The sequence below is a fragment of the Oncorhynchus nerka genome, linkage group LG18, assembly GCF_034236695.1.
Source record: "Oncorhynchus nerka isolate Pitt River linkage group LG18, Oner_Uvic_2.0, whole genome shotgun sequence".
NCBI lineage: Eukaryota > Metazoa > Chordata > Actinopteri > Salmoniformes > Salmonidae > Oncorhynchus > Oncorhynchus nerka.
Window position 1 is genome coordinate 43,425,632 of NC_088413.1, and position 13,817 is coordinate 43,439,448.

The 13,817-nt window shown below is 43.3% G+C and overlaps 1 protein-coding gene across 2 annotated transcripts in view; it reads right to left on the bottom strand.

Annotated features, from left to right (window-relative positions):
- Window positions 1–13,817, bottom strand: part of adck1 (aarF domain containing kinase 1) — a 179,502-nt gene that overhangs the window by 35,739 nt on the left and 129,946 nt on the right. For both annotated transcript variants that reach the window (XM_029687485.2, XM_029687486.2), the window contains exons 8-9: window positions 8,453–8,602; window positions 4,656–4,853 (exon numbers count right to left, since the gene is read on the bottom strand). In XM_029687485.2, coding sequence (XP_029543345.1) covers window positions 4,656–4,853; window positions 8,453–8,602 — 348 coding nt within the window. The remainder of the gene's footprint in view (window positions 1–4,655; window positions 4,854–8,452; window positions 8,603–13,817) is intronic.

The following is a 13,817-nucleotide window of genomic DNA, read 5'->3' on the forward strand; positions in this document are numbered from 1 at the left end:
AATGCATGCTTTTCAACCGTTCGCTGCCTGCACCCGCACGCCCGACTAGCATCACCACCCTGGATGGTTCCGACCTAGAATATGTGGACATCTATAAGTACCTAGGTGTCTGGCTAGACTGTAAACTCTCCTTCCAGACTCATATCAAACATCTCCAATCTAAAATCAAATCTAGAGTCGGTTGCACAAAGTTTCTATTCCGCAACAAAGCCGCCTTCACTCACGCCGCCAAACTTAACCTAGTAAAACTGACTATCCTACCGATCCTCGACTTCGGCGATGTCATATACAAAATAGCTTCCAATACGGCACTCAGCAAACTGGATGCAGTTTATCACAGTGCCATCCGTTTTGTTACTAAAGCACCTTATACCACCCACCACTGCGACCTGTATGCTCTAGTTGGCTGGCCCTCGCTACATATTCGTCGCCAGACCCACTGGCTCCAGGTCATCTACAAGTCCATGCTAGGTAAAGCTCCGCCTTATCTCAGTTCACTGGTCACGATGGCAACACCCACCCGTAGCACGCGCTCCAGCAGGTGTATCTCATTGATCATCCCTAAAGCCAACACCTCATTTGGCCGCCTTTCGTTCCAGTTCTCTGCTGCCTGTGACTGGAACGAATTGCAAAATCGCTGAAGTTGGAGACTTATCTCCCTCACCAACTTCAAACATCTGCTATCTGAGCAGCTAACCGATCGCTGCAGCTGTACATAGTCTATCGGTAAATAGCCCACCCAATTTTACCTACCTCATCCCCATACTGTTTATATTTATGTACTTTTCTGCTCTTTTGCACACCAATTTCTCTACCTGTACATGACCATCTGATCATTTATCACTCCAGTGTTAATCTGCAAAATTGTAATTATTCGCCTACCTCCTCATGCCTTTTGCACACAATGTATATAGACTTTTTTTTCCTACTGTGTTATTGACTTGTTAATTGTTTACTCCATGTGTAACTCTGTTGTCTGTTCACATTGCTATGCTTTATCTTGGCCAGGTCACAGTTGCAAATGAGAACTTGTTCTCAACTAGCCTACCTAGTTAAATAAAGGTGAAAAAAAAATAATAATACAATGTGATATTATTAATCTAGAATGTATGTTCTTAAACCTGGGCAACATGGGTCTGGGAAGCTCACATGGATATTGGTACCCACAGTAACTTTTCTCCAACAGTCATCCATTTTACAACTCAATACTTATTATGCACTGTAATGTAAGCTTTAAAACTGTAAAGTTCTCTCTGCCTCGTGGCAAAACATGTAGAATTGCAGGATATTAGCTTTAAAGCTGCAAGAAACCCGACAAGAAGTTGCCCCAATCCCTCCTGCTTAATTAGGCAACTTTTGCACATTTGTTGATGTCTTGAGTGAGGGAAGTGCTGTAAATTAAGAGGACTCGATGTATTTTGAAAGATGAGTTGCTCCGGGTTATAATAAATACAGCTTTGATGTCATACAAGCCAAACTCCTGTGAGTCCAAACGTGTCACATTTCCATATCGTAAAACGCGTGTCAACCTTTAGGATCACCATGTTTGATGTGGAGTTACAAGATGACATGGCGTTGTTACGGATACAGTTATCCTGTGTGTGTGTGTATCCTGTGTGTGTTTCTTTTCTCTCCTTCTCCCCTCACAGGTGAAAACCATCACTCCCCAATCAGTCAACAATCAATCATCAATCAGAAGACACACCTCCTCCTATTTCCTACCCTATCACAGTTCCTTCCCCATAGTTTAAAAACCCCATCATTTGTTTGCTCTGGAGCAATCTCCCGCTCAATCTCTAGCAATCTCTCGCTCAATCTCTCGCTCAATCTCTCGCTCAATCTCTCGCTCAATCTCTCGCTCAATCTCTCGCTCAATCTCTCGCTCAATCTCTCGCTCAATCTCTCGCTCAATCTCTCGCTCAATCTCTCGCTCAATCTCTCGCTCAATCTCTCGCTCAATCTCTCGCTCAATCTCTCGCTCAATCTCTCGCTCAATCTCTAGCTCAATCTCTAGCTCAATCTCTAGCTCAATCTCTAGCTCAATCTCTCTGTAAATGCCATGTCTGTAGGTCTCTGTGTTTCACTCTCGCTTTTTGTCTTAACCTCTCTTTTGTTTAAGCACCTCCATAGCACTTTGTCATCACCTGTGAGTATTGTTTTTGGTTATGGTGTTTGTGTTTGTTTGCTGGTGGGAAAAGGGGAAACCAAGACAAGTCGCCCTTGGGCATACACTACCCGTAGGTGAACTTTGTTAAATACACTAGTTAGAATTGGGCGGACCACCCACTGTATTTTTGGTTAGTTAGCTGTTGTTAAAGTAGGCTAGCCTAGCTTAGGGGTGTTTTTGAATACTTATTGTTTCTTTTCTTGGGTCCAGCTCAGCCCCTTTTCCTGCTCCCCCCATTACCGTGTGTTTATAAATAAACCTAGAGTTTGACGGTAGATTTCTGTTGTCGTGGTTATTTCGTGCACACTTTTACTTTGTCACAATAATAATTTGCATGAGTTATGTTACGGGTCTCATTACCATCCCCCCTAGACTGTCGGGCCAAAAGGGATTCGTAACAGCGTCATACCCCGTACAGAATGAGCCAACGGTTGTCTATTGTGGAGCGCGCACCTGAATGCACGCATGACTCTTTTCTATGCACGCCAACATTACGATCGGTTTCTCCGAACTGCCCTATGAAAGCCTAACACTAAGATTGTATTTTATAAGTTCGCTCGTCATGTCAACCATCTTTAAAAAGATGCCAACATATACCAACTTTCCCCATGCCTCTCTGTCAACATACAAGGATTAGCAGATTAATTTGCTAATGTAAAAAGGCTTTTCAGTAAAATAATAGAACATTGTTGGCTAAATATTTTGCTGATACGGTATCGAAAAGCTAAACAAAGTTGATGCTAAAACCAACTGTGACCCAAAGCTAACAGACACCCTCTTAAATTTATTAATTTAAAGACAACAGGCACATTGATGGGCAGATTGATGTGAACAGCATGAATTCATCAGTATGGTAATGAGAGCACCAGACAGACAGGACAGAGAGACAGACAGGATAGAGAGAGGTGAGAGATAGAGTGACCTCTAACTGTATTTGAAACAACACTCTAGTCAACTGCCACTCAAACTCCTCCTACCCACACAAATCATCACTGATCTTTAACATGGACAACACAGACAGTGGTAGTGTTCCGGCCCCATTTAGAATGTAGACAACTTAACCAGAGGCGGTTTGGCCATCTGACAATTCTGGCAAATGCCAGACGGGCTGGACAATTGTTTTGTTGGGTGGGCTTGTCGCAATTTGCAAAATGTTTTTTTTATTTTTACATAAATATAAAACATTGAAAAAGGTGACGTGGCCAGAGGCACATGGGCCTGTCAAGTTAAAAAAAATAATGTTTTTGCACAATTTCTTTGTTATACTAATCTTTAATGAGCCTTTGGCTGATCAGAGGACAATGGCAGGCCCTCCCAACCAAGATGGGCCGGCCCGGTATTCTGAGCTCACACAAAAACGTGGCATTAGCAGACACCTGCTCCAACGCTGTCATCAGTTAGACAGCCAAGGTCATGGATCGTAAAAAAACAAAAGGGTGCCTATAAAGGTAGAGCACATTCTACATTGTCACCTCACTCAAAACGTCCTATTTTTTTGGGCGGCTAAAACCATGATTTAGTCTAACAGTAAAGTGCATTATCCTCATGATTCCTGTCATGAAAGTGTCTGCCCTGCCCTGGGGCCTGCTGCTGTGATGAGCGAGCCACTCTCTCTCTCTCCCGCCTCTCCCCCCCCCAGTTGAGTTGGTGGCACAAGCAGTAATGTGGGCTTGTTTTGAAACTGTAAAAAGTAATGCCGTTTTCAGACAGTAGGCCCTGTAATGTGCATACTGAAAAACCACCATCAAATGGTCTCTTCCTCCCCTCTCCCCATCTCTCCCTCCTTTCTCTCTCCCACTCCATCTCTCCCTCCCTTTCACAGGGCCTATTATCGTGTGGCTCCAATGCAATGTCCTTATCGCCTCTTTCTTATGCTAATGAGCCGGCGGCTCCCTTTCTGCCCGTGTCAGAGCTGTATGTTGCCAACCTGACTTTATAATTACACTTAATTACACCAGACCAGACTACTGACAAACATCCCCTTGTAGTCTGACTGGAAGAGGGGATGGAGGGTGTGTGTGAGAGAGCAAGCGAGCGAGTCAAAACAGAACACAATGTGGTGTCATAAATGTGCTCTCCTTGGAGGTTGCGATTGTACATGCTGGGTATCTGCCAGCCTAAGAGCTTCTAGTTTGTTGTGTTCTGATAAACAGTATTATAGCAAATAGCTTTGCTATCATAATTATTATGCATGTACCATTCTGGCAGTACATACTAGTGTGTTACCCGTCCCTGTGTTGCATAACACAGTCCCCATCACTCCACAGATGGCACTCTACCACCCATAGACACACTCCTGCTTGGTCCCGGTCCCACACATATGCATGCATGAACGCACACAGAAACACATACACAAAAAAATGCGTATGCGTTTACCTCTGTGTGACGAGTGTGTATGCCAGCATGTGCGTGTGTACAGAGCTTCGGACTGTGTGTGTGTCTACACCACCTCGTGTGTGTGTGTGTGAGCGCGAGTGAGAATGGGTACCTCAGAGTGTGTGACGGGGGTGTTGCCGATGCCAGCATTGACAGAGGTCCAGGAGCGTGCAGTGAGGACACAGGCGAAGAGGGGGTAGAGGTCCCCCGCACCCAGGCGTCGGCTGTACCTCTCGATCCCATTCAGGTCCCCCTTAATCAGGGACTGCCACAGACGACAATAGCTTAGCCGGAAGTCTGGCAGCAGGATCTGGAGGGAAAAGAAAGTACAGGGGCTTAAAAATGCACCAGTAGTCCAGTTCTCACCGAGTCTATCTAAAACAGTGAGACTTAAAATTCAACTCTAAAAACAGTACCTGTGAAATGAAAAGTATTCATGACTGAGTGTGTGTCTGTGTGCGCGCGAGCAAGCAAGAGAGTGAAAGATAAGACACAATCATTCTGATGCATTAAGGCAGCTATTACTCTATTCGTGAGAGAGTATATATATATATATATATATATATATGTGATAATGTGTGAGTGTGTGTGTACGTGCATGTGTGTACAAGTGCACGACAAGAGCGTCCTGATGCATTAACCAAGCTCTCCTCCTCGCTGTATTTACAGAGTAAAAAGCTCAGCCAATCCCCATCAAAGGAACACTTGCTCATTAGCATACCAATGAAGCACAGCAGCACTTTGAGACTACAACACACACACACACACACACACACACACACACACACACACACACACCATTAACATGAAGGCAGCGTGTAACATGGAAAAATTGCCCCCAATAGAAATAACACACAAGCGGAGAATTAACATTCTGTCCAAAGCCAGGCTCAGATCTCAACTCATTACTGCTAAATTGGTTCCATTATGGTCAAAGGAAGGAAGAGAGGAGGAGAGTGGGTTCTCTCTCTTTCTATTTCACTCTCACGCGCTCTTTCTTGTTCATCCTTTCATAAGCCAGCATCAGAGGAGCATATTCATCACCAAATGATCTTCATGATTGCACTTACAACCACTACATCTACCATCCTGGGCTGACAGAGGCCCAGGGATTTGTATGCATGGCGCACCTGTGTGTGCGTGCGTGCGTGCGTGCGTGCGTGCGTGCGTACGTGCGCGTGACTGTCAAACATGCTGCTGGATTTGTCTGATGGTGAAGCACATCTTTCCAGTTTATTGAAAAGCTTTCAGTCTGCTCTAGCGTGAATGTATGTCAGTGCCGGTTGGTGCCGTTTAAGATGAGGGAGGATGTTTTTTTTGTTTTTTTGTGAGCACGGCCTTATTTCTATTACAACATATAGGATGACTGTCATTCATATTCCATTCATCCAGCTCAATGTCGAAAGGTTTAGGCTGCTTACTACATGATACTCAAATTTTCCCCATAACCATCATGAAGTTGCTACAACCTAGCGTACGAATAAAAATGTACAACATAGATGCACAAATGTGCGTAATCAAGGTGTGAGACAGTGACACATTCAATGCCGCCTTGCACACTCTTGCCAGCACTTAGCTGATCTAGTGTGTAATCTTTAGTACAACAGTTGCAAACGAGAGTTTCTATTGGACAAATTCAGGTACATTCATCCCCGTTTGCTTCCGTTTCAGAAACGTTTTTCAACAGAATCAGCGGAATGAATACATCCCTATCCCAAAAACACAATTAACTCATGGCAGCCACATAAAAATGATCACTATGTTCATTACATAATTCCTTCTCGCATCTAGGCGCTCTCATCCTCTCACCTTTTCCCTTCGTACTACATTGCACAAGATAACAGCTGTCTGACCAGGTCGAAAAAACCTTCATTGCATAAACGCTAACTGCTACACACAGCCTACATCATTGTTACCATATTAGCTAACGTTATAGTCAGCATAGCTACTGGGGCCCTGGTGGCAATAAATTAATCAAACCAAAAGCTTACCTAGACTTGGAAGACTTCCAATGTTAGCCAACGTGCAATCATTGGAAAATAAAACCGAGGACCTATGATCAAGATTAGCCTACCAATGGGACATTACAACAGACTGGAATATGCTCCGGGATTTTATTTATTTCACCTTTATTTAACCAGGTAGGCCAGTTGAGAACAAGTTCTCATTTACAACTGTGACCTTGCCAAAATAAAGCAAAGCAGTGCGACAAAACACAGTATTATACATGGCATAAACAAATGTACAGTCAATAACACAATAGAACAATCTGTATACAGTATGTGCAAATGAAGCAAGGAGGTAAGGCATTGAGGAGAATACCACCTCAGTCATCGGCTTCATCAATAAGTGTATTGACGACTTCGTCCCCAGTGACCGTACGTACATATCCCAACCAGAAGCCATGGATTACAGGCAACATCCGAAATCGAGCTAAAGGCTAGAGCTGCCGCTTTCAAGGAGCGGGACACTAATCCGGAAGCTGAAAAGAAATCCCGCTATGCCCTCAGACGAACCATCAAACATGCAAAGCGTCAATACAGGATTAAGATTAAATCCTACTACACTGGCTCTGACGCTCATCGGCTGTGGCAGGGCTTGAAAACTATTATGGACTAGAAAGGGAAACCCAGATGCGAGCTGCCAAGCGACGCACGCCTACCAGATGAGCTTAATGCCTTTTATGCTCGCTTCAAGGCAAGCAACACTGAAGCATGCATGAGAGCACCAGCTGTTCTGGACGACTGTGTGATGACGCTCTTGGTAACTGATGTGAGCAAGACCTTTTTAAAATAGGTCAACATTCACAAAGCAGACGGATTACCAGCACGTGTACTCAACAAAACCTTTAGACAGGTCAATATTTACAAAACCACGGGCCAGATGGATTACCAGGACGTGTACTCAAAGCATGCGTAGATCAACTGGCAAGTGTCTTCACTGACATTTTCAACCTCTCCCTGACGGAGTTTGTAATACCAACATGTTGCAAGCAGACCACCATAGTCCCGGTGCCCAAGGAAGCGAAGGTAACCTGCACTGTTGGTTAAGGGCTTGTAAGTATGCATTTCACGGTAAGGTCTACACATGTTTTATTTGGCACATGTGACATAGTTTGATTTGTTAGCCATAGCCAGCTAGCTAACATAATATCCCTCCCTGTTTAAGTTGGCTAAACTAGCTAGCTCCATTTGCTGTCCTCCATTTTTGAAGAATTTCATTTGTTCAAAACTGTGTAACTACTCACCACATTTTATGCACTGCAATGCTAGATAGATGTAGCTTATGCTCTCAGTTCTCCGATCCTTTGATTGGGTGGACAACATGTCAGTTCATCCTGCAAGAGCTCTGACTCCAGAAGTTGTCATAATTACTGTGCAAGTCTATGGAAGGGGGTGAGAACAATGAGCCTCCTAGGTTTTACATTGACTTCAATGTACCCAGAGGAGAATGGAAAATATCTGTCCTCTGGCTTCACCATGGTGCTATCCCAGAGAGTATTGTTGAGACTACTGTACACCTTCATTGTAAAACAGTGTGTTTTGATGAATGATTTGGTGACGTGAATATAAATTAGTATAGTTTTAATCTAAGGATAACTTTTGTTTCACTACTTTACTTTTATGAAATTCACTGAGGATGGTCCTCCCCTTCCTCCTCTGAGGAGCCTCCACTGGTCAGTGTGTGTGAGCACGTTCATGACTGTGCTACTCTCTACTTGCGTGTGTATGTCTATACTGATGATCCAGGGTGTCGGGTAAAAATGAGGTGTAATGTGTGATTAATGCTGTTTTTCCAGGAACCTCCATCGGCCTGGCTAGAACCTCAAATGCCTCATCTGATAGAGGGCCTGATCCTGTTACAAAATATACACCCGAACACACACACTCTCACCCCCCCCCATCTTACCTGATACAGGCCGTGGTCCAGTAAGACAATCTCAGTCTTCTTGGTGTTGGGACACCTCCTCACCAACACATTGCCTGGGTGGGGGTCACAGTGGACGAAGCCATGCACAAATATCATCTCACTGTACATCTTCCCCAAGTTCTGAGAAATCTGGAGAGAGGGAGGGAGAGATAAGTGTGGTGCAAGAGATGGCGTGCTTGTGTGTGTGCTTCCATTCTACAATACAGTATAGCTAACCTAAAATCATCAGCATGATCTAAAACACACTCACACAGACTATCTGTATATGTATGCTGGGCTGGTATAAATTGGGCATTTCACTTTATTTGTACTCAGCATCTTAACAGTTCTATAGTATACAAGGAGAGAACAGAATATACAAAGCTAGACAGGTTTATAAATCCTACACAATCATTCCATTCGTTTTTGGTTCAGTTGTGATATGGATCTACACACAGCAATGCAATCTTGAAAAAGCAGGGAGGACACAGCAGACTGCAGCAATGTCACTTTTACAATGAAGCTGCACAGTCCTACAACCAAATACATAGCCAAATATGCACCCACACACAGGTGTCTGTTTGAGACAATCAGTCCAGGGGGCCGTGTGTGTGTGTGTTTAATGCGGAGATGAATCACAGCATGTTGAGTCACTGCGTCGTGATGTGTGTGTGACAGTCTCACAGAGGAGAAGCAGGGCACAGTGTGTGTCAATCGAAAATCACCAGACAAAACATTCAACAAGAAAAGAAACAATCACTTCCATCTCTGACTCAGTGTGTCAAAAGCTTTATTATTGGAGAGAAGGCGGATGAGAAGGTGTTTGTGTGTGTATGTTAAACATAAAAAAGTACACAATTTCAAAAGCCTTCACCCACTTTACCCAGCCATAGGAACCCCATGAAGTGGTCCTCGTCTTTGGGCTGGGCTAAGTCGACTAATGTCAGAACCCCCACAAGGCTGACCAGTTTTCGTTTGTGTGTATTGTGAATAATGACACATCTTTAGGATACAGCTCATACGGAGTGCATTACCATCACCCTCACACAGACATCTGTGTTCTCCCTCTCCCTTTCCTAGCCACTTTGCTTCTACATCTGTATTGCTTGCTCTTCAACGTTTCAGGCTGGGTATCTGTATAGCACTTTGTAACAACTGCTGTTGTAAAATGGGCTTTACAAAATAAATGGGCTTGATTGATTTGATGGGAACAACAGCAGACATTGGCATTTGACACCTGCAACCCTCCTGTTGCCAGCTCACTTCGACAGATTTCTCCCATCAGACCCGGGATTCTAACTGCGAGGCTATCTGCTGCACCTACCAGAATTTTGACTTCGATACCAAGTTAAATATCACGATACTTTGTGTTGTTTTTCTATTACAAAAGTGTGATTTGAGAGTGAAAACCTGACAAAAAAACACCATCTGAAATTAAGCCCACAACAATGCTTATACACTGAGTGTAGGAACATCTGCTCGTTCCATGACAGAGACTGATCAGGTGAATCCAGGTGAAAGCTATGATCCCTTATTGATGTCACTTGTTAAATCCACTTCAAATCAGCGTAGATGAAGGAGGAGACAGGTTAGAGAAGGATTTTTAAGCCTTGAAACAATTGAGATATGGATTTTGTATGTGCGCCATTCAGAGGGTGAATGGACAAGACAAAAGATTTAGTGCTTTTGAACTGGCCATGGTGGTAGGTGCCAGGCGCACAGGTTTGTGTCAAGAACTGCAAAGCTGCTGGGTTTTTCATACTCAATAGTTTCACCGTGTGTATCAAGAATTGTTCACCATCCAAAGGACATCCAGTCTACTTGACAACTGTGGGAAGCATTGGAGTCAACATTGGCCAGCGTCCATGTGGAACACTTTTGACACCTTGTCGAGTCCATTGCCCAATTCCTTGTACTCCCTCTACATATGGTGGCAGACGGCAGGGAGAGGTGAGGGGACTGGTTATTGAGGGGAGTGGTTATTGAGGGGAGATATCTTGCAGCCCGCTGGCTCCACCCCCGAGCCTTATATGGACTTCCTGCCCCAACAAGGCAAGCCTGTGGATCATTAAGCCAGGGAACAGTGGAGGATAAGAGGAAGCGGCCTGCAAAAAGGGGCAGAGAATGGAGAGAAACTTGATTTATGAAGAGTGGTAGAAGACAGAACAATATCTGTGAGATTATCCTTTGTGACCTGGATTGTCGGATTGGCTGTTTTAGGATTACCCCTGGAGAACGGAACGGACAACGAGAACGGCTTGTGGACTGAAGTAATTGGTGTACAAAAATCCCTAATAAACTTCTCATTTGCATCATATTTGTGCTACTGGTGCATGTTTTGTTATTGAACTTGGTGACATGGAAACCCCACACCCTTAAGCCTGCTACAATACGTTATTGTTATTCACTGTGTATTTATTCCTTGTGTCACTTTCTTTAACTCTGCATGGTTGAAAAAGGAGTAGGCATTTCGCTGTCAGTCGACACCTGTTTACAAAGCATGTGACAAATAACATTTGATACCATTTTCAAGGTCTGGCAAAAATCTAAACGAATGGTTTTTGGGAACGCCTTTCCATTAGTGGATTTCCAAAATGTGTGACACATTTGATAGAAGAACTGAACAAATTGTAATAACGGACCGTTTGTCATGTTATCGTATCAAAAAAGCACCAACGTTTTGGTACACATGCCCCTACTCATTAAAGAAAGAAGGGGAGGGAGAGAGTAGAGGCAGCAGCATACAAATATTTGTAATTGATTAAAGGGCATGTCCATGGAGCACAAAATGAGTTTACAGAGCAGTGCCAAGAGTCCCCTCCGTTCACCTTACTTGCCCTCTCTCCCTCTCTGTAAAACACTTATTTTCCCATCATGCCAGAGTGGGAGAGTGAATATGAGGTGTCTGAGCTGACAAGTGTCATGTCATTGGGCAGAATACGAAAGAGATATAAGGGCATCCCTGTCAGCACAGTGTTAGCCCTCCTCCTCTCAGCTTCAGGGACTGTGTGCGTTTGTGGACTTAAGGTTAGGGAAAGGGGGAATACCTAGTCAGCTGTACAACTGAATGCCTTCAACTGAAATGTGTCTTCCGCATTTAAACCAACCCTTCTGAATCAGAGAGGTGCGGGGGGGGGCTGCCTTGAATCGACATCCATGTCTTCGACGCCCGGGGAACAGTGGGTTAAGGATTAGGTTCAAAATCAGATTTTAAGAAACAAAATTGTAGAAACAGGCAGGGTTTATGACTGTGGCTGTGGTAACTAACGTCAGTGACGACCCTACTTTGTCAACTGATAGTGGCATTTAGAATTGGTTAGCCTAGGTTATTACCCCTCTAAACAGACTGGTTCCACACTGAAAATATGCAAAAATATTTGTTTGATCAGAATCATTAAGCTTAGGCCTGCTCACCAAACAGATGTCCTGGCCATACAGTGCATTCGGGAAGTATTCAGACACCTTTACTTTTTCCTCATTTATTTACATTACAGCCTGATTCTAAAATTGATTCAGGAGCATTAAAAAATAAAAAATAAAAAAACGATTTACACACAATACCCCATAATGACAAAGCAAAAACAGGGTTAGAAACATTTGCAAAAAAACCCCATCATATCACATTTTGAAAAGTATTCAGACCATTATTTAGAAATTTGTTGAAGAACCTTAGACAGCGATCTCTGCAGATCCTCTCAAGCTTTGTCAGGTTTGATCGGAGCCTCGCTGCACAGCTATTTTCAGGTCTCTCCAGAGACGTTTTAGGTACACTTCAACTATGACAGACAAAATGAAGAAAATAAATCCAGAAAATCACATTGTAGGATTTTTAATGAATTAATTTGCAAATGATGGTGAAAAATAAGTATTTGGTCAATGACCTCTGTCATTGCCAACAAAGGTTATATAACAAAGTATTGAGATAAACTTTTGTTATTAACCAAATACTTATTTTCCACCATCATTTGCAAATAAATTCATTAAAAATCCTACAATGTGATTTTCTGGATTTATTTTCATCATTTTGTCTGTCATAGTTGAAGTGTACCTATGATGAAAATTACAGGCCTCTCTCATCTTTTTAAGTGGGAGAACTTGCACAATTGGTGGCTGACTAAATACTTTTTTGTCCCACTGTATCTATTGCAATATATGAGGCAATTGAGCAATTTGGATTTGTTATCTGTAATGGTTATGATAAATTAGGCCTTGTTGCTCACTGTTGGCATATAGATAAATGTGCAAATTTTTTCAGTGTTCTAAAAATAGCATCCGGTTTACAGATTGTAGGCCTGCCTAAGACGAGTGCAAAGCAACTGGCAAAGTACTGCTCCATTTCAGCTATTATGGGCAGCGTAGCAGAGAAGGTGCTGCTTGTATCCAAGACCTTTGAATTGTTGAACCCATCTTAATGTTATGTAATTTGCGGATTCAAATAAAGTATTTCAAATGTGTGTGTGTCAAACACTTACACCATATTGACAAAGCAGCACGACACAACCCCAGGTATCTGTTCTTTCTCAGAGGGGGATGAAAGAAAAAAAAAGAAAAAAAAGGGGGATTCTTTCTCAGGGATCCCCCAGGACAGCTCTTTTTATCATCAGTCTAAAAATAGTAACATCACAGGAGAGAAAGACTGGGGAAAGAACGTCAGTGGCAGCCAGTGAGTCTCTCAATCGCTCTCACACACACACAGATACAGACTGTGGGTCATATCACAGCAGACCCAAGAAACAGACACACACACAGCTGTCGTCCTGCAGAGAGCTGAAACACTACAGACACACACTCAAACACACAGAGTTAAACAGTGGCCCCTGTGTGTACGTCTGTGCTGTACAAGACACCATGCTGCTAGGGTCCCTCTGATACACCATTCAACCTGTCTGGAGAGCCTTGCATATAATTAATCACACACACACACACACACACAGTTAATAAGAACACAGACAGCAAACAAAAAGAGCTGATAAGGAATAGGCATCTACTAATGGCCATTAATTAGAACTCCATTTTTCATTGGGGAGAGAGAGGGAAGTCTCACACACACAAAGATAATCCAAATCTCATATCACAGTAGACCCAAGAAATAGACATACACGTAATGTTTTTCTATCTTCGTGGGGACCTAAATGTAACCCTATTCCTAAACCTAACCTCTACGCTTAAAATAGCCTTTGTCATCATGGGGACGTAGGAAATTTTCCCATCGTGGACCATTTTCCTTGTTTTACTATCCTTGTGGGGAATTTGGGGGATTTTAGGTCTCCACAAGGATAGAACCAACCCACCTTTTCTCACCCCTGCCCCCCACAGTAACTCAAGTGGCTGATAATATGCTAAGAGGCTAACTAAGTCAGTAGGA